The sequence below is a fragment of the Oncorhynchus mykiss genome, chromosome 6, assembly GCF_057628025.1.
Source record: "Oncorhynchus mykiss isolate SJ-2025 chromosome 6, ASM5762802v1, whole genome shotgun sequence".
NCBI lineage: Eukaryota > Metazoa > Chordata > Actinopteri > Salmoniformes > Salmonidae > Oncorhynchus > Oncorhynchus mykiss.
The window spans coordinates 50,939,884-50,967,386 of NC_143027.1; the positions used below are offsets into that span (position 1 = coordinate 50,939,884).

The 27,503-nt window shown below is 40.0% G+C and overlaps 1 protein-coding gene across 1 annotated transcript; it reads left to right on the forward strand.

Moving 5' to 3' along the window:
• Nucleotides 1-459: 459 nt before the first annotated feature.
• LOC110526132 (interleukin-6 receptor subunit beta) lies at nucleotides 460-27,309 on the forward strand. The gene is made up of 17 exons (XM_021606766.3): nucleotides 460-510; nucleotides 657-710; nucleotides 969-1,019; nucleotides 12,447-12,548; nucleotides 13,632-13,755; nucleotides 13,989-14,122; nucleotides 15,048-15,178; nucleotides 15,663-15,822; nucleotides 16,080-16,162; nucleotides 20,766-20,982; nucleotides 21,545-21,730; nucleotides 21,844-21,945; nucleotides 22,214-22,357; nucleotides 22,617-22,757; nucleotides 24,277-24,361; nucleotides 25,885-25,966; nucleotides 26,127-27,309. The coding sequence occupies exons 1-17, from the start codon at nucleotides 495-497 to the stop codon at nucleotides 26,496-26,498; spliced, it is 2,184 nt and encodes a 727-aa protein (XP_021462441.3). The 5' UTR covers nucleotides 460-494; the 3' UTR covers nucleotides 26,499-27,309.
• Nucleotides 27,310-27,503: the final 194 nt, after the last annotated feature.

Here is a 27,503-nt window from a genome sequence, read left to right on the forward strand (position 1 = left end):
GGTGAAACTGATCAGGGTGTGACACAGTAGGGATGACCAGGGATGTTCTCTTGATAAGTGTGTGCATTGGACTATTTTCCAGTCCTGCTAAGGAGCATTCAAAATGTAACAAGTACTTTTGGGCGTCAGGGAAAATGTATGGAGTAAAAAATACATAATTTTCTTTAGGAATGTAGTAAAGGTAGTTAAAAATATAAATAGTAAAGTACAGATACCCCCAAAAACTTACTTAAGTAGTATTTTTACACCACTGACTGACTACACATCAATAAAGGTTAATGGCATATATGCACAACAACAATAAAGCCCAATCTGCATGTTCTTTGTAGTCTTGTGAAACGTTTAATGTTTCTGTTGTGACGCAAGAGCTTGATGCTCTAGTAGATATGGAATGGATGTTATGACTCACAGATATGGAGTAATATCCTCTATAAAACCTCAGCTACCACCTTCCTACTTCACTGGCTAAACTTTGTCACAAAATATTACTCAGAATGGACTTTTTATTATGTAAGTCACTAAGTATAGTTTTTATACTGACAGTGAGTAAAAAGAGTTGATGCTTGCATGTTTGCAACTTTGAATTCTCCCATGAATGTAATTATTTGCATGTTTTATTTTATTTTAATATTTGCATGTTTTTTTTGCATTTACAGTGTACAGGGTAAACCATTCCTGGATAGTTACTTGCCTATTAATCTTTTCCCATGGTAAGTGCATTTACACCGTTATATGTCCTTCATGTTACAGTCGGCCACTTGTTACAGTAGATGTTTTATCTGGAAGCTGTAATCATAATGCTGAGTAATGTTGTGCATTGCATTTAAGCCTGACAGATATTGACACAAAACACTGGTGTTTGGTGTTGGAAATGTTTTTTATTTTTCTCCAAAGTAAGGATACTAATTAGTCTAATTTCCATTTGCACTTAATATAGCATTTGTTTTACTGAAATACTTACATTGCAGTTATGGTGTCTTGTCATATGGAAGAACATTCTGAGAGGCGCCAACTTCATGGTAAATACTTTTCAAATACTACATTCTAAATATTTATTGCTCTGGGTCCGGTTTCCCCGATAGCGATGGAATTTAGGCTTAAGAGTGTTTTAACGAGAGTTGGTCCTACGACCGCGGAAGATGTAACATGCGTTTCCCAAAACACCATGCAGAGAGAACGGTTGCTTAGTGCATTGTTGGATAATGTGTTGATACTGATAGGATCGAAAGAAATGGAGCGCTGCTGTCAGCTTTATCCATTCAAATCTTACCTTAACATAATTATTTCACGACACTGACGACGGATCAGCTCATAGAGAGATATTACCGCCTACCTCTGCTAATATTGAGGCGGCTTTTTCTAATGCTTACCCAATAAAAATGCATTAAATCACAGATTTGGCACATTGCGCACGTTAGGCTACACATCATGAAATACACTGAACGAAAATATAAACGCAACATGTAGTGTTTGTTCCATGAGTTGAAATAAAAAATCATCGAAATGTTCTATACGCACAGAAAGGGTGGTGTTTCTGTCTTAAATAAAGCCCTTTAGTGGGGAAAAAATAATTCATTCTGATTGGCTGGGCTAATTCATTTATTTCAATTGACTGATTTCCTTATGAACTGTAACTCAGTAAAATATTGGAAATTGTTGCATTTATATTTTTGTTCAGTATATATTGACACAAATTACAGACAGTAGCCTACAAGTAGCAAAACAGAACTCGATTTAACATGAAATGTATTTCATTGTGATTGAAATAGACCTATAGCCTACTGTTTTTATATTTTAATGCATTCATCTCGGTTTACAGTTGTAGCATTTTTTTTATGTCACTTGTCTGTATCAATTACAAAGACATTGGCAACTTTGTATTTGTAGGTCACAGAGATATAAAACATGTGATTTTATGTTTAGTGGAGATCATCTATTTATAAATTGCAAATTAAGCATTAACGAGGCACTTAGCTGTTCTACCAGTAGTCTGAAGCAAGCTTTAGATTACGAGCATTTTCAAGTGCAACATTAATAACGATGGTTTTGGGAAACAGCTCAGAGATTTAACGATGCTCCTACGAAGGTTCTAAGGATGAATTTAGCCTTAAAATGCTTTTGGGAAACTGGGCCCTGTTCTGTGTATTGCAGTTCTATGTTACCTGCATACCTTGCAGTAAAAATCATCTGTTAATCAGGTAGGCTATTAGTACATCTTTAGTTGTTCTTGAGTAAATAATAATAAAACCATTCATTACATTTGTAAATACCTTTCATGTGTACAGAATAATCTCTGCATAAAATAACAGTTAAATAGAAAAGGGGTGGGCTTCTTCAGAAAGGGGGCTGATGACAGAGGTCTCAAATGCAGGTGGGACACTGCCAGATTGGTGGGAGTGGTTAACAATCTGGGTTATCAGAGGGCTGAGTACAGGGTGCATGATTTGAGCAGGGCTGTTGAAATAGGATCCAGTGTACAGGAGCAGGTTTTCATTATCGAGAGTTTTCTCAATATTTTTTGTGACTTCAAGGAAGCAGGAGAGAGGCTGAGGTGGCATTGAGGGCCAGAGGAGACAGAGTAGTAGAGCTAAAGAAGAGATCTGATGTTGCTGACCTATGTTACACTGCTATTCCGTTCTCTTGATGGGGGACTGGGGTTTCAAAATATGGTTTAAGGTGGAAAACAGGTGCTTTGTGTTTCCAGGATTTTTATTGAGGAGGTTGGAATAGAACATCGACCGTGCCTCTTTCAGGGCCTTGGAATAGGCCATTTGGTGCTCTTGAAAGGCCAATTTGTGGACGGTGATGCCCAAGTTTCTAAGACAACGCTCCAGTATTGTCACGTCCTGTTTTAGGTCAGGGCGTGACTAGGGGGTGTTCTAGTCGATTGTTTTCTATGTTTGGGTTTGAGTATGGTTTCCAATTAGAGGCAGCTGATTATCATTGTCTCTACTTGGGGATCATACTTAAGGTGTCCTTGTACCCACCTGCATTTGTGGGATATTGTTTGTGTTTTATGCTTGTTGCACCACGTAAGTCACATTTCGTTGTTTGTTTAGTTGAGAAGTTTCATTTAATAAAAAGCTGTGGAACTCAAATCACGCTGCGCCTTGGTCCGTCCACAGGTGGCACTGGACTGATGACGCGCTCTTCAGGGCGAGTGCGGTGCAGAATACACCTAACCAACATTTCTCTCCGATCTCCCTCCTCCAACTGCTCCATCGACGCCCAGACTGTCTCTGGCTCTCTCCTCGGCCGACCGCCCCTTGTGCCCCCCCTCAAAAAAATCTTGGGGTTGCCCTTGGGCCGTTTGTGGCCGTGGACCCCGGTGTCGTCGCTGTCCTCCTTTACTCCTCGCATCCACCTAATATCTCCTCCCATGACCAACTCTCCTTTACCTCTTGGGCACGATGCTTGATCCTGCTTTGGTGGGATATTCTGTCATGATCGTTGTATAAATAAGTGGACCAAGGCACAGCGTGAGTAGAGTTCCACATTTTTATTGTAGTGAAACTTCCTAAAACAACAAAGAATTAACGAACGTGCAATACGTAGCGCACATAGGCACTAACACGAAACAAATCAATATCCAACATCGCAGGTGGGAAAAAGGACAACTAAGTATGATCCCCAACTAGAGGCAACGATTATCAGCTGCCTCCAATTGGGAACCATACCCACACACCAACATAGAAACACAATACCTAGAACCCCCACTAGTCACGCCCTGACCTAAAACACAGTAGAGAACCCCGAGGGCTCTCTATGGTCAGGGCGTGACAATAATATGATAAGTCTACAGCTGTAAGGCACCAGCTTCGGGCAGTCTACAAGGATAACATATGGACCTCTGTGGAGAAACTGGTGTGTGCTGTAGCTGTAGAGTTAAAGGCCTCGGAGTACATTTTCAACGTTACTAAGGCTGGTATTTTGCTCGGACCCTTAAGTGATCCTAGCATAAATCCTCATTAAATGGGAAAGACATCCAAGTATCCTGGTAGGCTGCAACCTGTTCAGAATGAGTCTGACGTCATCAGATAATTTTCATGTCAATGCCTGGATGTCAGTAAGAATTGATGTCGACCTCAAGACATATGTTAAGGGGACCTGTAATAGTTTTATTACAAGTCACTGTGTCTTACACCATTGTAGTGGCGATAGGTATGAAGGAGTCTCTTTCATGGCTTTGTGATCCATGGAGGAGCTAACCTCACGACGGAAGTACTCTATAAACACTGAACCAGTCATACGCGGTGTGATCATGGTTCATGACTTCTAACAACTTTCCTCCTGAATGGAGGGTTCTGTTTATTAGTGGCATGTGTGTTAACCATCAGAAGAGTATTCTGGAGATTCTCTTCCACGTGTTGGAATATGAGTGACTACTAACTCCTCTGTAGCTGTTATCAATAGAACTTTAACTTGTTTGGTCTCTAAACTTCTTACTGATTGTGCCTGGACTGACTGTTCTGGCATTGGTACTGTTAATCAAGGGCACCAGTTATCCTACTGATTTATTCTGAAATGTTATCCTACCGGAACACATGATTTAGAGCATTTTACTAGTTGCATTATAGTTGAAACTACACATGGCAAGGAATGATTATTGTTGCCATTTGTTTTAGAGGTGGTACACCTCAGTAATATCTGTGGTGGAAATTCTAACCAAGTGAGAGAGATTTAGTCATTTCTTCAAACAATCCTCTTTATTCAATATCAATTCAATATTACAATAATGAGGCTGGTCGACCCCACACCCTTGAGTGTTGGACCGATTAACCTAACCTTTACACAAATGCAGAGTACTTTATATAGCTGACACTAAAAATACTTGGTCCAAGTATTTTTAGTGTCATTGGTTCCACCCATTCTATGCAGGTTGGGGCATCATAAAGCACTCTGGGTTCATCCTGTTGTTATCTGCACGTGGGTTGTTGTCTTAATCCCACCCTGGCTTAGTTTCCCAGATGCAAGCATGATTTTGAGACAATGAGGGATTGTTCTACTCCTAAGCTATCCTTAGTAAAACACATTCTTGTCTATGTAATGCAGTCTTTAACTCATTTGTCAGCTCAAGCAATCTCTGGTGAACATATGCCCAGATTAACTGCAGGGAACTAGAGTGGAGACCATAAATATACAGACACTAGTAGGACAGAAATGTCTTACTATTAGTTAAATATGAATGGTTAACCATTAATATCAAATAAATCAGGTAAATATGTAATTTTCCACTAACATTCCCCTCTCGAAACTCAAGTTTCTTCTAGAAAAATTAAAATGTATTAAGTATACATTTAAACTAACAAAATACATCCCTCTGGTGCCTGACATTTCATCCATGGTAAACAACCTTCCTCTGGGTTGCTGAGCTTAATACCTTCTTTATCAAAACACAGTCAATTTGGAACATAAAACCCATAAAATTAACATCACACACAAGCTTAATTTCAACAGATAGGACAGTATTCACGCTGGCATCACGCACAAAGGTAGGAGTCAGCATGACGAAAATGTCCACCCCATTTAGAACGAACCCTTCCTACACCAGTGACAGACACCCCTCTCTGGGCACTTTGTACACTCAGTAGGAACATGAGCTCCACATCTGGGTGCTTATGCTCAGAATTGGGGTCCTCATCAGAGATGTAGTCAGGAATAGGGAATAGGTCAGGGAAATCCTTGGGTTTCCAAATCAGATTTAAAACCCAATTCATTATCCAACCAAAATCCAGAATGACGTTGCTCAGTGATTCACATTGGTTATATCACTCAAAATGAACACCCCCAACTTAACACACATCAACACTGGCAGAATGTACATTCATATTAACATTCAATGTAATTGTCCTATAATTCTAGTATTATAACTTTCTCATCACGATTATAATTACAGATCAGTATCTCAATGCATTCTTAGCCTAAATTACTATACATTTAGCAGTGTATACCTCCACAATCAACCTGATACCCCAAACAACAACTTTAGACAAATCTAAATCCATTACGAGCACAGTTGACCAACCCCTCCCTTTCCCAGCACTCAATCTTCAGGCATTTCTTAATGTTTCTTCTTCAGATAGCTTCACAGTTCAAAGTGGATGGCCCGTGACAATGTCCCAATTTCAATGTTTCACCTGAACCCCACCAAAACTTATTATGTCTTGTCCATTTGCCAACAAGTATACCAGCAATATGAGAGGAGTTTTGGAACGGATAGGATCAGTCACAGGGTCAGGAAGTTATCCTGATCATCCAACAGACCCAATCTGATGATATTTATCAAACCAAAAAAAACAATGCAACAATATACTCCTTCGTATATCACGCAATACATTCCTACATATCACTCAAGGTGTGTAAACCTCAATCCAAAAACCTCAAAAGACTGGTAATTCCCCCATTTTGATACATCAAATCAAATCAAATCAAATTTTATTTGTCACATACACATGGTTAGCAGATGTTAATGCGAGTGTAGCGAAATGCTTGTGCTTCTAGTTCCGACAATGCAGTAATAACAAGTAATCTAACTAACAATTCCAAAACTACTGTCTTGTACACAGTGTAAGGGGATAAAGAATATGTACATAAGGATATATGAATGAGTGATGGTACAGAGCAGCATAGGCAAGATACAGTAGATGGTATCGGGTACAGTATGTACAAATGAGATGAGTATGTAAACAAAGTGGCATAGTATAGTATAAAGTGGCTAGTGATACATGTATTACATAAGGATACCGTCGATGATATAGAGTACAGTATATACGTATGCATATGAGATGAATAATGTAGGGTAAGTAACATTTATATAAGGTAGCATTGTTTAAAGTGGCTAGTGATATATTTACATCATTTCCCATCAATTCCCATTATTAAAGTGGCTGGAGTTGAGTCAGTGTCAGTGTGTTGGCAGCAGCCACTCAGTGTTAGTGGTGGCTGTTTAACAGTCTGATGGCCTTGAGATAGAAGCTGTTTTTCAGTCTCTCGGTCCCAGCTTTGATGCACCTGTACTGACCTCGCCTTCTGGATGATAGCGGGGTGAACAGGCAGTGGCTCGGGTGGTTGATGTCCTTGATGATCTTTATGGCCTTCCTGTGACATCGGGTGGTGTAGGTGTCCTGGAGGGCAGGTAGTTTGCCCCCGGTGATGCGTTGTGCAGACCTCACTACCCTCTGGAGAGCCTTACGGTTGAGGGCGGTGCAGTTGCCATACCAGGCGGTGATACAGCCCGCCAGGATGTTCTCGATTGTGCATCTGTAGAAGTTTGTGAGTGCTTTTGGTGACAAGCCGAATTTCTTCAGCCTCCTGAGGTTGAAGAGGCGCTGCTGCGCCTTCTTCACGATGCTGTCTGTGTGAGTGGACCAATTCAGTTTGTCTGTGATGTGTATGCCGAGGAACTTAAAACTTGCTACCCTCTCCACTACTGTTCCATCGATGTGGATAGGGGGGTGTTCCCTCTGCTGTTTCCTGAAGTCCACAATCATCTCCTTAGTTTTGTTGACGTTGAGTGTGAGGTTATTTTCCTGACACCACACTCCGAGGGCCCTCACCTCCTCCCTGTAGGCCGTCTCATCGTTGTTGGTAATCAAGCCTACCACTGTTGTGTCGTCCGCAAACTTGATGATTGAGTTGGAGGCGTGCGTGGCCACGCAGTCGTGGGTGAACAGGGAGTACAGGAGAGGGCTCAGAACGCACCCTTGTGGGGCCCCAGTGTTGAGGATCAGCGGGGAGGAGATGTTGTTGCCTACCCTCACCACCTGGGGGCGGCCCGTCAGGAAGTCCAGTACCCAGTTGCACAGGGCGGGGTCGAGACCCAGGGTCTCGAGCTTGATGACGAGCTTGGAGGGTACTATGGTGTTGAATGCCGAGCTGTAGTCAATGAACAGCATTCTCACATAGGTATTCCTCTTGTCCAGATGGGTTAGGGCAGTGTGCAGTGTGGTTGAGATTGCATCGTCTGTGGACCTATTTGGGCGGTAAGCAAATTGGAGTGGGTCTAGGGTGTCAGGTAGGGTGGAGGTGATATGGTCCTTGACTAGTCTCTCAAAGCACTTCATGATGACGGATGTGAGTGCTACGGGGCGGTAGTCATTTAGCTCAGTTACCTTAGCTTTCTTGGGAACAGGAACAATGGTGGCCCTCTTGAAGCATGTGGGAACAGCAGACTGGTATAGGGATTGATTGAATATGTCCGTAAACACACCGGCCAGCTGGTCTGCGCATGCTCTGAGGGCGCGGCTGGGGATGCCATCTGGGCATGCCTCACCATGTGAGTAATGTGTAAAAACAACAACACTGCAAATCAAATTCGAATTACTACCCATATTAACCCCATTAAAAAAATGTTGTACCCATAACTTCATAGTAAAAACAGACTTTAGACAGCTTCCCCTCATTCAAGGGCAGCCCTCTCTTTCCACTGTGGACCTAATCATAACTAGCAAGTTGTGTGTGTGTGTGTGTGTGTGTGTGTGTGTGGTAAACCATACGGCAAAAACAAACAAAAATGGCCAGGCCTTATTTAATTTGGTAGTTCCCTTTACTGCCGAATCCAGATACCTTTATACCTATAAAACTGCTGAATTTCACTACTCCCTCTCCCAAGACCATAGCCTCATGAAACATTTCAAAGAGATGGAAAATGGAAGAGAAACAAAACATTTATTTAGTATAAGGAACCAGTGATATTTGATCCCAGGCATCTATTTAAAAGTTGTTTGAGACATGGTCTCCTACAGTTGAAGTCAGAAGTTTACATACACTTAGGTTGGAGTCATTAAAACTCGCATTTCAACCACTCCACACATTTCTTGTTAACAAACTATATTTTGGCAAGTCGGATACGACATCTACTTTGTGCATGACACAAGTAATTTTTCCAACAATTTTTTACAGACAGATTATTTCACTGTACCACAATTCCAGTGTGTCAGATGTTTACATACACTAAGTTGACTGTGCCTTTAAACAGCTTGGAAAATTCCAGAAAATTATGTCATGGCTTTAGAAGCTTCTGATAGTCTAATTGACATAATTTGAGTCAATTGGAGGTGTATCTGTGGATGTATTTAAAGGCCTACCTTCAAACTCAGTGCCTCTTTGCTTGACATCATGGGAAAATCAAAAGAAATCAGCCAAGACCACAGAAAAAAAGTCTGGTTCTTTCTTGGGAGCAATTTCCAAACACCTGAAGGTGCCACGTTCATCTGTACAAACAAGAGTACGCAAGTATAAACACCATGGGACCACACAGCCGTCATACCGCTCAGAAAAGAGACGCGTTCTGTCTCCTGGAGATGAACATACTTTGATGCGAAAAGTGCAATCAATCCCAGAACAACAGCAAAGGACCTTGTGAAGATGCTGGAGGAAACTGGTACAAAAGTATCTATATCCACAATAAAACAAGTCCGATATCGACATAACCAAAAAGGCTGTTCAGCAAAGCCAGACTACGCTTTGCAACTGCACATGGGGACACGGATCGTACTTTTTTGGAGAAATGTCCTCTGGTCTGATGAAACTAAAATAGAACTGTTTGGCCATAATGACCATCGTTATGTTTGGAGAAAAAGGGGGAGGCTTGCAAGCCTAATAACACCATCCCAACCGTGAAGCACGGGGGTGGCAGCATCATGTTGTGGGGGTGCTTTGCTGCAGGAGGGACTGGTGCACTTCACAAAATAGATGGCATCATGAGGAAAGAAAACATCAGAAGTTAAAGCTTGGTCGCAAATGGGTCTTCCAAATGGACAATGACCCCAAGCATACTTCCAAAGTTGTGGCAAAATGGCTTAAGGACAACAAAGTCAAGGTATTGGAGTGGCCATCACAAAGCCCTGACCTCAGTCCCATAAAAAAAAGTTGTGGGCAGAACTGAAAAAGCGTGTGCGAGAAGGAGGCCTACAAACCTGACTCAGTTACATCAGCTCTGTCAGGAGGAATGGGCCAAAATTCACCAAACTTCTATCCCACTGGGAATGCAAATTACGAAATAGAAACTGAAATAAATCATTTTCTCTACTATTATTCTGACATTTCACATTCTTAAAATAAAGTGGTGATCCTAACCTAAGACAGGGATTTTTAACTAGGATGAAATGTCAGGAATTGTGAAAAACTTAGTTTAAATGTATTTGGCTAAAGTGTATGTAATCTTCCGACTTCAACTGTACGTCTCCCTTTAACTCAAAGACCGTAATCTCTACCCCTATTGATCTAAGCGAGACCATACACCACTATGTTCCATTTTCCTGTCCCGCTACTTTCTAGAAGATTTGTTGCTGCTATTTTGAAAAAGATGATAAGGCTTACATCACAGCACCCACAGCACAGCATTCTTACTTACTCTCCTTTGTTACCTTCACTAGTCTACATCTCTTCCCTTAAACTCAGAAAGCCCTATAGAATCTCTACTGTACTCTACCTCTGTCTTTCCGCTTACGTTACTATATCAGATGAACAGTTTTTCTTCAATTATAGTCAAAACAACATAACTTCTGTTCATAGGGAGGCCACTTTAATATATTATCTCTTGTTTCGCTAGTTGTACTTTCCTGTATGATGCCTTGCGACCCTGCTCTACCACATAGTTGACTGTAATGTGTATGTAAGGGCACCTATTAGATCCACATCCCTTGCCAGGTCACGAGAGCTTGATTGGAGCATGTCAGAAAGACATTTGGCATCTCCAAGCACTTTATAAAAGGTAAACAAAAGCCCTATGACATGTAAATCTATCTGAGAAAGTGTTGATGTGTGCCTTAACCAGCCTTTCAAAGAACTTAATGATCACAGACGTCAGTGCTACAGTGCAGTAGTCATTGTGCCATGAATCCTTAGAGTTCTTGGGAACAGGAATGATGGTAGTCGTCTTAAAACTTGTGGACAGTAAAAGGCCTGTCTAAAATGTGCAGGTTTTTGCACACTGCCACAAGTTTTAAAGGGAGCGTGCAATTGGCATGCTGACTGCAATACTGTCCACCAGAGCTCTGCCATAAGCCACCTCCAATATCGTTTTAGAGAGTTTGGCAATACGTCCAACCAGCCTCACAACTGCAAACCATGTGAAATCATGCCATTCCAGGATCTTCACATCCAGCTTCTTCACCTGCGGATCGTCTGAGACTAGTCACCTTGACTGTTGATAAAACTGTGGGTTTGCACAACAAAATCATTTCTGCACAAACTGTCAGAAACCATCTCAGGGACACTCATCTGCATGCTCGTCATCCTCACCAGGGTCTTGACCTGACAGCAGTTCGGTGTCGTAACCGACTTCAGTGGGAAAATGCTCACCTCGATGGCCACTGACACACTGTGCTCTTCACGGATTAATTCCGGTTTCAACTATACCGATGTCAGACAGCGTATATGACATTGTGTGGGTGAGCAGTTTGCTGATGTCAACGTGCGACCCATGGTGACGATGGTGTTATAGTATGGGCAGGCATAAGTTATAGACAAACAAGCAATTTGAATGCACAGAGAGATGGTGACATGATCCTGATGCCCATTGCCTTGCCATTCATCCGCTGCCATCACCTCATGTTTCAGCATGATAATGCATGGCCCCATGTCTCAAGGATCTGTGCACAATTCCTGGTAGCTGAGCATTTCTAATTTCTTCCATGGCCTGCATACTCATTGAGCATGTTTGGGATGCTCTGGATCGACGTGTACGACAACGTGTTCCATTTCCCTCCGATATCCTACAACTTCGCACAGCTATTGAAGAGGAGTGGGACAACAATCCACAGGCCACAATCAACAGCCTGATTGAAGGAGATCATGAGGCAAATTGTGGTCACAAGCCCCGACATTTTTAAGGTATCTGTGACCAAAATATGCATATCTGTATTCCCAGTCATGTGAAATCTATAGGTTAGGGCTGAATTCAGTTATTTGAATTCACTGATTTCATTATATGTACTGTATCTCAGTAGAATTGTTGACATTGTTGCATGTTGCGTTGATATTTTAGTTCAGGGTACTTAACTTGTTCATCTGTACATAAAGATGAATATGGAAACATAGGGTTGGCATGACATTCAGGGAACTCTTACCACTCTTAGTACACTACATTTGACTAGGGCCCATAGAGCTAGTAGTATGCTATGTACGAAATAGGGTCCTATATGGCACTCCCCACTGGGTAAAACTGGTTGAATCAACGTTGTTTCCATGTCATTTCAACAACAAAAAATCTATATGATGACATTGAATCAACATGGAAAACTGTTTGGATTGCAAAAAGTAATCAACATAAGGGGATTTGATATTCATTTCTCCCAACTTTCAACCTAAATCCAATAACATGTTGATATTTTTGTTGATTTTACATTGAATTCACACTAGTTGACAACTCAACCAAATGTAAATAAAAAAATAGACGTAAATTGTAAATTTAAGATGTTTCTGTTCCAATTCTATATGTCCAGAGTTAACTGTAAAGAGGAAAGACCTGAAGCGATGTGACAATGATAACCGCGTATGCGTCACTGACGATAGTGACTGTGTCCCCAGATCTCATGTGTCTCATGGTAGGAAGTTGACTCTTTCACCTTCATGATATCAGATTGTTTTTACTATTACTTAACTAGTACTTTTACTAGAACTAGTACATTTATTAGTACTGTTACTACTACTTTGAGAGAGAGTACATTTGCTGAGATTAAAAGTAATGTACGGTGCTTTCGGAAAGTATTCAGACCCCTTGACTTTTCACATATTTTGATACGTGACAGCCTTATTCTAAAATGTATTAAATAAAAACATTTCCTCAGCAAGATGTTTCTACAACTTGAATGGAGTCCACTTGTTGTAAATTAAATTGATTGGACATGATTTGTAAAGGCACACACCTGCCTATATAAGGCCCCACAGTTGACAGTGCATGTCAGAGCAAAAACCAAGCCATGAGGTCGAACAAATTTCCGTAGAGCTCCGAGACAGGATTGTGTGAAGGCACAGATCTGGGAAAGGGTACCATAAATATTCTGCAGTATTGAAGGTCTCCAAGAACACAGTGGCCAAAATCCTTCTTAAATGGAAGAAGTTTGGAACCACCAAGACTCTTCCTAGAGCTGAGCAAATCGGGGGAGAAGGGCTTTGGTCAGGGAGGTGATCGAGAACCCGGTGGTCACTCTGACAGAGTTCCTCTGTTGAGATGGCAGAAACTCCCCAAATACAGGTGTTCTAAGCTTGTAGCGTCATACCCAAGAAGACTAGGCTGTAATCGCTGCCAAAGGTGCTTCAACAAAGTACTGAGTAAAGGGTCTGAATACTAAAGTAAATGTGATATTAGAGTTTTCCATTTTTAATAAATTAGCTAAAAAAAAAGTCAACTGTTTATACTTTGTCATTATGGGGTATTATGTGTAGATTGAGGGTGAAAAAAGCTATTTAATCAATTTTAGAATAAGGCTGTAACCTAACAAAATGTGGAAAAAGTCAAGGGTTCTGAATACTTTCCGAAGGCACCGTATTTACTTATAGCAATATATTCTCTCATGGCTCTGGTTTCCACTATCATATGTTTTATGCATTTCTGACTTGATGTCAAATCTTCAATTAATTCCAGTACTCCACTGCCTTTTCGTTTCTCCATTTGCCTCCATTTTCAGAAAGGGTGAATATATCATGCTTTTTTCTACTCACTGACTATGCTCTGACTCCGTATCCTCAATGCCTTTGGAGTCAGGAATATAACATCAATGCAGAAAGCATGCACTCTCTCATTTTCAGTCAGTAAGTACATCTTAAATATTGCACCTTTATACTTTTTTGAGACATATGTTTTTAGATCAAGCGTAATCAATGTTATATCAATTGACTTTGCACCTATGTTGAATTGCTCCATCACCTGGGTGTCCTTTTATGCTCCCTTTCTGCAGGACAAAATACTGTATATCAGAAATAATGCGTACAATGACAGCATTGACATTTAAAATTGTCTTATTTATTATTAATATTAATTTCAGGACCACTCCGATTTATTCTTGTATGGGAATCTTCAGCTTTGGTGGACGAATGAATATAACTTTAAAAATTAAGAACAACATGAACGGAATGGAGTCGTGGTCAGAGCCCTACGAAGTGGCAGTACAAGAAGCAAGTAATAACCCTTTAATTACTCATTTTAGCACATCATTTGAGACTTTTCAAGTGTTGTTTATTTCAATTATTAACAGGTGTCTTGTTGAATCTTGAATTCATAAATGCATTTATAATTGGTTTATACATTTATGGAATTTATTTAAAAAATATATATATATTTATTAGGATCACCATTACTCTTCCTGGGGTCCAGACAGTGTTAAAACAGTTACATCACAACAAAATACACCAACAGCCTACATCATAAATAAAACAATACATCATATATTACATTATTGCTCTAATATTACAAATGTACTATATAAAATCCACAATACCAAAACATTCCAGTGTGTGTGTGTATGTGTGTGTGTCTCCTCACAGTCCGCATTGTACCTTGAGGTGTTGTTTTATCTGTTATTTAAATCTGATTTTACTGCTCGCCTTAGTTACTTGATGTGGAAGAGTTCCATGTAGTCATGGCTGTCTCAGAGTCTGTTCTGAACTTCGGGACTGTAAAGAGACCCCTAGTGGCATGTTTTGTGGGGTATGTACAGTATGGGTGTCTGAGCTGTGTGTTAGCTGCTTGAACAGACAGTTCGGTGTCTTTCTTTGCAGCACTTTCAGGTTTGATAAAACTAAGGCTTGTAGACCTGTAGGCTTTTAGATTTTTTTTATATGTATTTAGGTCTAGCTTATTACTTTCCACCCATTCTAAAACTAACTGCAGCGACTTCACTTGCTGTGGTAGCTGCCGTATATAATGATGAGTCATCAGTCACACAGGCTTTGTGTGTGTGTGTCTGTCTCCTCACAATCTGCGTTGTGCTGCGAGGTGTTTTTAATTCTTCTGTTCTTTACTATAACTGTGAGGAATGTGGGGACAGTAACAGGGGACGTGAATTTGGCCTTTCATTTAGTTTTCTTTTTGCTAAATGGAACAGTAAAAGCACCTTGTCCTACCATCACATCAGTCAATGGCTCTGACAACTCACTGGAGGTGACATGGGGGATCAGCAAGTTGCACACTAGATGTCGGGTCCGTTACCGAATGGCCACTGACAAATGGACTGAGGTATTGACTTCATTCTCTTCTGCTCTAACTTCACTACCCAAATGGACTCCGTATTGACTTCATTCTCTTCTGCTCTAACCTCACTACCCAAATGGACTGAGGTATTGACTTCATTCTCTTCTGCTCTAACCTCACTACCCAAATGGACTGAGGTATTGACTTCATTCTCTTCTGCTCTAACCTCACTACCCAAATGGACTCCGGTATTGACTTCATTCTCTTCTGCTCTCACCTCACTTTCCAGAAATCTCCAAGTCTCTGACAGTGCACTTGTTATATGATGCATATTTTAATCCAATGTTACATTTATTTGGGTAGTTAAAGCCTGATCCCAGACTACGTCCAAAATAGCACCCTATTCCCTATATGGTGCACTTCTTTAACTAGGGCCCATAGGGCTCTTTTCAAAAGAAGTGCACCATGTAGGGAATCGGGTGCCTTTTGGGACAGAGACTCAGTGGTATACTGCCATCTCTCACACCAGATCCCAGCCTATGTTCTTGTGGAAAGTGCTGAAAAAGCAGTCTACACGATTGAAGGCCTCAAGCCTTTCAGCAGCTACATCATTGCCGTTTCCTGTATTTTGTCATTTGGTCGCTGGAGTGACTGGAGCATGGAGACAACTGGGACAACACTGGAGAGTGGTAATAAAATTAATGATAAATCCAAGTCATTCCTTACACATGCTTCAACATTTTGAAACCTTACAGAGACTGTCAACTACCCTGGATAGCTACATTGTGGGAAATATACTTTATGGAATCAGCAAGTATGTTAGTTCAGTGGTGTGTGACAAAGCTACATTTGAAAACAACATATGGATGCCGGAATAAGATGTTGTGTGCAGGAGGGCTCCTGATACTGCCACATCATGCTAGGTCTTATTTTTGTGTTTTCACAGCACCCTCTAGACCGCCAGATATCTGTTATCATATGGAGACGGTGAACAAACAAGGACCTCATCACCTTATGCTTATGTGGAAGGTAATTTGAGTTTAAAACATTGTTCTTCGGTTTATCCTCAACTTTTATCTTGCCGTCGAAATCTATACTCAAGATTTGATAAAAGTCAGCATCATGATCCAATCTGAGGCCTTATCTAATTGACCTTTCAGTCATGTACAGCTGAAGTCGGAAGTTTACATACATTTTAGCCAAATACATTTAGTCAGTTTTCACAATTCCTGACATTTAATCCTAGTAAAAATTCCCTGTCTTAGGTCTGCATGTAAACTTCCGACTTCAACTGTATGTATAGCGGTGCCCGAAATGATTGACATCCTTGATAATGATGAGCAAAAACTGTAGGTTTGCTGTTTTAAGGTTTATATGTATGTATGTACAGTACCAGTCAAAAGTTTGGACACACCTACTCCTTCAAGGGATCTTCTTTATTTTGACACTGTTCTACATTGTAGAATAATAGTGAAGACATCAAAACTATGAAATAACACATATGGAATCATGTAGTAACCCAAAAGAGTGTTGAACAAATCAAAATATATATTATATTTTAGATTCTTCAAATTAGCCACCCTTTGCCTTGATGACAGCTTTCCCACATTTGCTGAGCACTTGTCGGCTGCTTTTTCTTCACTCTGCAGTCCAACTCATCCCAAACCATCTCACTTGGGTTGAGGTCGGGTGATTGTGGAGGCCAGTTCCTCTGATGCAGCCTCATCACTCTCTTTCTTGGTCAAATAGCCCTTACACAGCCTGGAGGTGTGTTTTGAGTCATTGTCCTGTTGGAAAAACAAATGATAGTCCCACTAAGCGCAAACCAGATGGGATGGCGTATCACTGCAGAATGATGTGGTAGCCATGCTGGTTAAGTGTGCCTTGAATTCTATATAAATCACAGACAGTGTCACCAGCAAAGCACCTCCACACCATCACCACTCCTCCTCCATGCTTCACGGTGGAACCACACATACGGAGATCCTCTGTTCACGTACACTGCGTCTCACAAAGACATGGCGGTTGGAAGCAAAAATCTCAAATTTGGACTCATCAGACTAAAGGACAGATTTCCACTGGTCAAATGTCCATTGCTTGTGTTTCTTGGCCCAATCAAGTCTCTTCTTCTTATTGGTGTCCTTTAGCAGTGGTTTATTTGCAGCAATTTGACCATGAAGCCCTAATTCACACAGTTGATGTTGAGATGTGTCTGTTACTTGAACTCTGAAGCATTTATTTGGGCTGCAATCTGAGGCTGGTAACTCTAATGAATTCATCCTCTGCAGCAGAGGTAACTTTGGGTCTTTATGAGAGCTGTGGGTCCTTATGAGAGTCAGTTTCATCATAGTGCTTGATGGTTTTTGCGACTGCACTTGAAGGAACTTTTAAAGTTCTTGAAATTTTCCAGATTGACTGATCTTCATGTCTTAAAGTAATGATAGACTGTCATTTCTCTTTGCTTATTTGAGCTGTTCTTACCATAATATGGACTTGGTCTTTTACCAAATAGGGCTATCTTCTGTATTCCAACCTTACCTTGTCACATCACTGATTGGTTGAAATTCATTTTTTTTTCTTTTTTTCCCCCCACCTTTATTTATCCAGGTAGGCAAGTTGAGAACAAGTTCTCATTTACAATTGCGACCTGGCCAAGGTAAAGCAAAGCAGTTTGACACATACAATAACACAGAGTTACACATGGAGTAAAACAAACATGCAGTCAATAATACAGTAGAAAAATAAGTCTATATACAATGTGAACAAGTGAGGTGAGAAGGGGGTTAAAGGCAAAAAAAGGCCATGGTGGCGAAGTAAATACAATATAGCAAATAAAACACTGGAATGGTTGATTTGCAGTGGAAGAATGTGCAAAGTAGAGATAGAAATAATGGGGTGCAAAGGAGCTAAATAAATAAGTAAATAAATCCAGTAGGGAAAGAGGTAGTTGTTTGGGCTAAATTATAGATGGGCTATGTACAGGTGCAGTAATATGTGAGCTGCTCTGACAGCTGGTGCTTAAAGCTAGTGAGGGAGATAAGTGTTTCCAGTTTCAGAGATTTTTGAAGTTCGTTCCAGTCATTGGCCGCAGAGAACTGGAACGCGAGGCGTCCAAAGGAAGAATTGGTTTTGGGGGTGACCAGAGAGATATACAGTGCCTTGCAAAAGTATTCGGCCCCCTTGAACTTTGCGACCTTTTGCCACATTTCAGGCTTCAAACATAAAGATATAAAACTGTATTTTTTTGTGAAGAATCAACAACAAGTGGGACACAATCATGAAGTGGAACGACATTTATTGGATATTTCAAACTTTTTTAACAAATCAAAAACTGAAAAATTGGGCGTGCAAAATTATTCAGCCCCTTTACTTTCAGTGCAGCAAACTCTCTCCAGAAGTTCAGTGAGGATCTCTGAATGATCCAATGTTGACCTAAATGACTAATGATGATAAATACAATCCACCTGTGTGTAATCAAGTCTCCGTATAAATGCACCTGCACTGTGATAGTCTCAGAGGTCCGTTAAAAGCGCAGAGAGCATCATGAAGAACAAGGAACACACCAGGCAGGTCCGAGATACTGTTGTGAAGAAGTTTAAAGCCGGATTTGGATACAAATTTTTTTTCCCAAGCTTTAAACATCCCAAGGAGCACTGTGCAAGCGATAATATTGAAATGGAAGGAGTATCAGACCACTGCAAATCTACCAAGACCTGGCCGTTCCTCTAAACTTTCAGCTCATACAAGGAAAAGACTGATCAGAGATGCAGCCAAGAGGCCCATGATCACTCTGGATGAACTGCAGAGATGAGCTGAGGTGGGAGACTCTGTCCATAGGACAACAATCAGTCGTATATTGCACAAATCTGTCCTTTATGGAAGAGTGGCAAGAAGAAAGCCATTTCTTAAAGATATCCATAAAAAGTGTAGTTTAAAGTTTGCCACAAGCCACCTGGGAGACACACCAAACATGTGGAAGAAGGTGCTCTGGTCAGATGAAACCAAAATTGAACTTTTTGGCAACAATGCAAAACGTTATGTTTGGCGTAAAAGCAACACAGCTGAACACACCATCCCCACTGTCAAACATGGTGGTGGCAGCATCATGGTTTGGGCCTGCTTTTCTTCAGCAGGGACAGGGAAGATGGTTAAAATTGATGGGAAGATGGATGGAGCCAAATACAGGACCATTCTGGAAGAAAACCTGATGGAGTCTGCAAAAGACCTGAGACTGGGACGGAGATTTGTCTTCCAACAAGACAATGATCCAAAACATAAAGCAAAATCTACAATGGAATGGTTCAAAAATAAACATATCCAGGTGTTAGAATGGCCAAGTCAAAGTCCAGACCTGAATCCAATCGAGAATCTGTGGAAAGAACTGAAAACTGCTGTTCACAAATGCTCTCCATCCAACCTCACTGAGCTCGAGCTGTTTTGCAAGGAGGAATGGGAAAAAATGTCAGTCTCTCGATGTGCAAAACTGATAGAGACATACCCCAAGCGACTTACAGCTGTAATCGCAGCAAAAGGTGGCGCTACAAAGTATTAACTTAAGGGGGCTGAATAATTTTGCACGCCCAATTTTTCAGTTTTTGATTTGTTAAAAAAGTTTGAAATATCCAATAAATGTCGTTCCACTTCATGATTGTGTCCCACTTGTTGTTGATTCTTCACAAAAAAATACAGTTTTATATCTTTATGTTTGAAGCCTGAAATGTGGCAAAAGGTCGCAAAGTTCAAGGGGGCCGAATACTTTTGCAAGGCACTGTACCTGCTGGAGCGCGTGCTACAGGTGGGTGCTGCTATGGTGACCAGCGAGCTGAGATAAGGGGGGACTTTACCTAGCAGGGTCTTGTAGATGACCTGGAGCCAGTGGGTTTGGCTACGAGTATGAAGCGAGGGCCAGCCAACGAGAGCGTACAGGTCGCAGTGGTGGGTAATATATGGGGCTTTGGTGACAAAACGGATGGCACTGTGATAGACTGCATCCAATGTATTGCATCCAATTTATTGAGTAGGGTATTGGAGGGTATTTTGTAAATGACATCGCCGAAGTCGAGGATTGGTAGGATGGTCAGTTTTACAAGGGTATGTTTGGCAGCATGAGTGAAGGATGCTTTGTTTGCGAAATAGGAAGCCAATTCTAGATTTAACTTTGGATTGGAGATGTTTGATGTGAGTCTGGTAAGAAAATTAAGAAGGAAAGAAATTCCACAAATTAACTTTTAACAAGGCACACCTGTTAATTGAAATACATTCCAGGTCACCACCTCATGAAGCTGGTTGAGAGAATGCCACGTGTGTAACGCTGTCATCAAGGCAAATGGTGGCTACTTTGAAGAATCTCATATGTTTTGATTTGTTTAACACTTTTTTTGTTACTACATGATTCCATATGTGTTATTTCATAGTTTTGATGTCTTAACTATTATTCCACAATGCAGAAAATAGTAAAAATAAAGAAAAACCTTAAAGGAGTAGGCGTGTCCAAACTTTTGACCGGTGCTGTATGTGTATTTAAAAAAATAGTATTTCAGTGAAGGTACATACATTATCCAATCAATAGATATATTCTTAAATCTGAATAGGCCATTTGACTTTTAAAAATGTATTTGTTTTTGTATTTCAGGCCCTTGATGTTTATGATGCTCACGGACATATTCTTGGGTACCAAGTGAGCTACACACAAACAAAGCACCCCTTTCTGAGTGTGACTACTAACACCACAGATCTGAAGGTGGTCCTTGTGGTGACCGAGGATGAGTTGGAGGTCACAGTTATGGCGTACAACAGCGCTGGTGGATCTCCTTACTCTCATCTAAAGATTGACCTGAGTCTTCATCAGAGTGAGTTAAATGTCTGTTTCCATGAATAGATAGTGATTGCAGAGGTGTTTGACTTTTTCATTTTAATGGGTGATAATCTCAACACCCAGATCCAAATCTCTGCACTAGTCGAATAACCGCTTGTCACGAGGCTTGGTAAATGCGTGGTAAATGGTAATGTAATGTACTTCTGAGAAAATGAGGTAGAGAAGAAGTCTCTAATCTTAACAACCATCTGGTTGATTAGACTCCTCCACCCCTGGCAAAATTGTGCAATATCCTTTTTGTGTCAATATCACCAATTTCTGTAGAAGCCTGAGATGGAAGTGAGAAATGGCAGATGCATAAGCCCTCTGTCTCCAGCCTTTAAGTCAAATGATTTTCCAGCGATGTTATGTATTTTTCTAGATTGCCCTTGAACTATTAATTCTAAAATCAAAACTGTTTAGTTAGACAGTCAACATAGGTATTTTACATACTGACATGAATTTCAGTAGTCCCTGAAGGGGCAAGGCTTTTCACCTTGTGTAATTGATCAGATATTAGGTCAATTAACTTATTAAACAGTGGATGTTGGTGTTAGCTCTACCCTCAGTGAGAAGACTTTGGGTGAATTCTGAAGATGATAGGCTAGTGCTTCATTGGGATGTGGGACACATATCCCTGCCAGTTAGTGAGGTTGCCAATGAGTGGGCCACTGATGCTGCACATCCCACATCCAGTCACTGGAAACGAGTGAATGGCTCCACCAGATCAACAGTCTTGAAAGGTAAATGCATGGGCATGCACGGTGATGAAGTAAACAAAGCATTGATACCACGTATCACAGTTCAATCACAATAAGACATGTTGACTGTGCAAATGCATGCACCTCTGTTTCAGACCATCTTCAGCCTGGGACAACATACAGAATCAATGTTTACCCCATATCAAATCAACTGTGTGGGCCACCCAAGTCAATATTTGCCAACCTAGAGTACGGAAGTAAGTAGGGGTAATGTTAAAGTCATAACATTTATTCACTTATTGTTTATGTGAAATGGGGTTCCTACTATTCCTAGAATATATCGCACAGGCGTCTGGTGGCACCTTTATTGGGGAGGACAGCCGCAGAGTAATGGTTGGAACGGAATGAATGGAAGAGTATCAAACACATGGTTTCCAGGTATTTGATCCCATTCCATTCACTTCTTTCCAGCCTATATTATGAGATGTCCTCCCCTCACGAGCCTCCAATGCTATGTTGCTTCAGCGCTTTTAGGTGCAGTCGGAATGCACGTTGTGGATGTGACTAAAAACACAGTGACTGTACAGTGGGAGTGGCAGAGAAAGGAGGTTCACCCCAAGGTTCTCAGATACAGAGTGATACTGCGCCTGGGGGAGATACAGGTCGAATGTGAGAGCATTTCCTCTATTTACATATTAGTCCAGGCAATTTGTGATTTAAAAAAAACTTTTTCATTAAACATGAAACTTGCTACATTTATACAGTTTAAATGTATATATTTGAGGGATTTTGCATGAATGTTTGATCTCAAGTTAGGATTTGGTCCAATGTGATAAAGTCATTGTATTGTCCCTGGGTTAACAATCACAGTCTTGAAACTATTGTTGATATACAGACAGATCAATTGCTATTCTATTCACCATCTCAGCTATCCCTGTCTGGCCAGAGGTATGGCAGCACACATTCTTCAAACTCCGCGCAAACACAGGCTATTCTGTTAATTTACTGGTGGAGACTTCTAATGACAACATTTCAAGAGAAATTATTCAGATTAAAACACATATTTTTGGTAAGTATTTCTAAAAGTACAGTATTGTTGAGAACATACACTACCGTTCAAAAGTTTGGGGTCACTTAGACACGTCCTTGTTTTTGATAGAAAATTTTTTGTCCATTTAAAATAACATGAAATTGATCAGAAATACAGTGTAGACATTGTTAATGTTGTAAATGCCTATTGTAGTTGGACACGGCTGATTTTTAATGGAATATCTACATAGGCCCATTATCAGCAACCATCACTCCTGTGTTCCAATGGCACGTTGAGTTAGGTAATCCAAATGTATAATTTTAAAAGACTAATTGATCATTAGAAAACCCTTTTGCAATTATGTTAGCACAGCTGAAAACTGTTATTCTGATTAAAGAAGCAATAAAACTGGCCTTCTTTAAACTAGTTGAGTATCTGGAGCATCAGCAATTGTGGGTTCGATTACAGGCTCAAAATTGCCAGAAACAAATAACTTTCTTCTGATAGTTCTTTGTTGGCAGCTTCATTAAATGCTACCCGCAAAACTCTGCCTAGAAGGCCAGCATCCCGGCGTCGCCTCTTCACTGTTGACGTTGAGACTAGTGTTTTGCGGGTACTATTTAATGAAGCTGCCAGTTGAGGACTTGTGAAGCGTCTGTTTCTCAAACTAGACACTCTAATGTACTTGTCCTCTTGCTCAGTTGTGCAACGGGGCCTCCCACTCCTCTTTCTATTCTGGTTAGAGACAGTTTGCGCTGTTCAGTGAAGGGAGTAGTACACTGCGTTGTACGAGATCTTCAGTTTCTTGGCAATTTCTCGCATGGAATAGCCTTCATTTCTCAGAACAAGAATAGACTGACGAGTTTCAGAAGAAAGTTCTTTGTTTCTGGCTATTTTGAGCCTATAATCGAACCCACAAATGCTGATCCTCCAGATACTCAACTAGTTTAAAAGAAGGCCAGTTTTATTGCTTCTTTAATCAGAAGAACAGTTTTAAGCTGTGCTAACATAATTGAAAAAGGGTTTTCTAATGATCAATTAGCCTTTTAAAATGATAAACTTGGATTAGCTAACACAACATGCCATTGGAACACAGGAGTGATGGTTGCTGAAAATGAGCCTCTGTACGCCTATGTAGATATTCCATTTAAAAAATCTGCCGTTTCCAGCTACAATAGTCATTTACAACATTAACAATGTCTACACTGTATTTCAATCAATTTGATGTTATTTTAATGGACAAAATGTTTTGCTTCTCTTTAAAAAAAAAGTGGACATTTCTAAGTGACCCCAAACTTTTGAACGGTAGTGTATTTGATTAGTCAGAAAGCCTTACAGTATTAAGATGGTAGTGTATAATATTGGGCAATTCTAAACTATGCCATCTACCTACAGGCTTGATTCTGTCCAAAGCTGCTTGCTTGTACATTGGTGTATTTTAATGCATACCTCATTATAATGTTGTTAGAATATTAAATACAAGGTTATTTTGTCCACATTGGTTTTGATTGACAAAATAAACATAAGTCTGATTATATGAAACCTGTTCCATTTTCAGAACATAATGAAATAATGTTCACCTTCTGTCTAATCGCCCTGCTTACTCTTGGCCTTGGAGTTTTCTTGATCTTATCCAGAACTGTGTAAGTCATACATTTTTGTATTTTTCTTCGTAATTAAAACCTACACATTGCTTTTGCTTTTCTCATTACTTATGTGTACTTAGCTTCATCAGTATCATAACATAAGGCTCAAGGCTCTTTGTCATTAATGATCAGGGATGATGCTTGTTTTTTCCTGTTGCTCTCTGTAATATGTGAATAGGCCTTATCTGACTGTCCTGACTGTGTATGCAGCTGTGGGATCTTAATTTGATCAGTATTGTCGTAGCAAACTAATCATGCGGCAACAGGAGTTGAACATTTAGTCCATAATGTTGCTTGATCAATGGTTAGGCTATTAGCTGGACAAAAATAGGCAACTGTTCATGAAAAGTGTAATACTGTTAATATAACCTTGTGTTAATGAGGGTTTTCAGTGAATTTATGTAAATCATGAAGCTCATCTGCATTTACTGCTGCGCAGGAAAATTATCTGCACTAAAAGTGTTATCAAATTAAGATCCAACATCTGTATATGAATGACGTGATGGCCAATCAGATAATGCCAATACACATATCACCGAGAGTAATAGAAAGAAATGGCACTCTTATGCGTGTTTTTTTTCCTTCTTATTTTCAGCTTGTCTCTGTATATTTGCTGTGTATGTTTTTGTATGTATGTATTTGGCTTTTTTATGCTGCACAATAATTTTCTTTCGGGGGACAATCAAGACACACTACCGTTCAAAAGTTTGGGGTCACTTAGAAATGTCCTAGTTTTTTAAAAGAAAAGCACATTTTTTGTTCATTAACATAACATCAAATTGATCAGAAATAGTGTAGACATTGTTAATATTGTAAATGACTATTGTAGCTGGAAATGGCTGATTTTTTTAATGGAATATCTACTGTATATAGGTCCATTGTCAGCAACCATCACTCCTGTGTTCCAATGGCACGTTGTGTTAGCTAATCCAAGTTTATTATTTTAAAAGGATAATTGATCATTAGAAAACCCTTTTGCAATTATGTTAGCACAGTTGAAAACTGTTATTCTGATTAAAGAAGCAATAAAACTGGCCTTCTTTAGACTAATTGAGTATCTGGATGGAGCATCAGCATTTGTGGGTTCGATTACAGGCTCAAAATGGCCAGAAACAAAGTCAGGATGTGGCCCAGAAATTAATTGACAGCATGCCAGGGCAGATTGCAGAGGTCTTGAAAAAGAAGGGTCAACACTGCGAATATTGACTCTTTGCATCAACTTTATGTAATTGTCAATAAAAGCCTTTGACACTTATGAAATGCTTGTAATTATACTTCAGTATTCCATAGTAACATCTGACAAAAATATATAGACACTGAAGCAGCAAACTACGTGAAAATTAATATTTGTGTCATTCTCAAAACTTTTTGCCACGACTGTATATTGAATGGAATTGAATTAACCATAAAGTCGAAGAACTGTGTCATGTCGAAGGTTAAGGGCTTTTCTCTATAATTCCACACTGCATATTTAGTTTAAACACATTGTGCATATTATTATTGTGTTCTTTTCTCTGCAGCTACAAAACATATTTCTTTCCAAATATTGCTAACCCTGGGGCCAGTGTTGTTGGACGATGGCTTTTGGAGTCACACCATGAGGTAATTTTCATGGCCATGCACAGTTGCATCCACCATTTGGGACACGCACAACATGTCCGAAATTGTTGTGTACAAAGAGAGAGTGTTGTGTTATGTTAGTTAAGCTCCTTAAAACCCTAGACCACAGTCTAATGTGTATAATGTACATTTTCCCCAACAGAAAAACCGTGTGAAGAATGTACTGAAGCTGGAGGAGTTCTTAGTCACTGATCTCGCAGAGGAAAACGGCTTTGTTGAGCTGGGGCAAGAAAGGCCACCTGTGAGAGAGGACGGGATTTTTAACCCTGGTTCATCTCACAGTACCCTCAATATAAAATATATTTTTATTCCGCAAAATACAGAATACATTGAAAATACTCATAAAAGTAACAGAGAGAACAGGGATTCCTCCCTGATGTTTAACAATGTTGCCCACATAGAGAATGGCCAGGGTACACACGTAGAAAATTGCCAGGGTAGCTTACTTCCAGAAAGCACCCAAATACAGTGCAATTTTGACTATATAAAGAACAAGCATACTCTTGAAAAATAGCATTTTAAGAGAACACCCCAAGCAATGTTGAGTAAATTGAAAACGCTTTTTCTCAGCAATAAAATGCTCAATATGGATCGTCTTCAATGAATGCCGTTTTAATATTCTCAATTAACAAACCTAGATTTTACATTTACATTTTGTAAATGTAAACCATTTTAAGTGCTACTGTTCTTTATAATGTTACAGGCTTTGTTTTTTCCACTTATGTTTTGAGGTGGGACTTTAGCAGGTATAGCTCGTTAGCACATAGGGCGCACCGATTGGTGTCACCTCGTTAGTCAGTATGTGTTAAACCTGTGCCGACCTAGTGCTCTTGAGAGATGTGGAGGGTTAACACTTTAATTCCGCGCTCCTTCTTTTTGATTTCTAGGCAAACAGTCCTTTATCTGATCATCCCTGTTTTCGTTTTGCTCCACTTTTTGGTTTGCTTCCTGTATAAGTTTGGTGTGGTTTTTTTTTGTGCCTCTTCTCTTTTTTGCAAATTTAGTGGGCTCTTGTGGTGGATGTCTTTAAGGTTCCACGTGTTGTTACTTGTCAACGTGTTGTTACTTGTCAACTTTCAGTGGGCACCCCCACGTCTTTCAGAACTCCCCCTAAAACCCCACTTGTTTCATTTTGGTTGTTGTCAGTGACTCGTTAGTTCCCCCTTCTGTTTGAGCGACATTTTAGGTCTTGCTGGGGAACTTAATTAACAATGTATACAGTATTTGTTCTGCTGTAAAATATATTGTACATATATTTTTACATTGTATATTAAACTTCAACCCTATCCCATGTCATTTTATGGGTTAACTATATGGGTAAACAATGAGTGATGAATATATTATGTCATTTTTTGTATGTAGTATTTTCTTTATGTATTATGGGGAGTTTAATTCAATTTAAATATGTATATAAATAATTACCTGAATTCATCTTACCTGACTGATGGTATCCTATACGAAAATAATATACTATGGAATCACTGATAGAGAAAATTATGAAGGGGATAATACACACTGA

What these genes read in the sequence shown, in the direction of transcription:
- LOC110526132 (XM_021606766.3), top strand. An exon ending in TGCCAACCTAGAGTACGGAA is followed by an intron (nt 21,946 to 22,213) that starts GTAAGTAGGGGT and finishes ATGTTGCTTCAG; the next exon opens with CGCTTTTAGGTGCAGTCGGA. An exon ending in GATTAAAACACATATTTTTG is followed by an intron (nt 22,758 to 24,276) that starts GTAAGTATTTCT and finishes TTCCATTTTCAG; the next exon opens with AACATAATGAAATAATGTTC.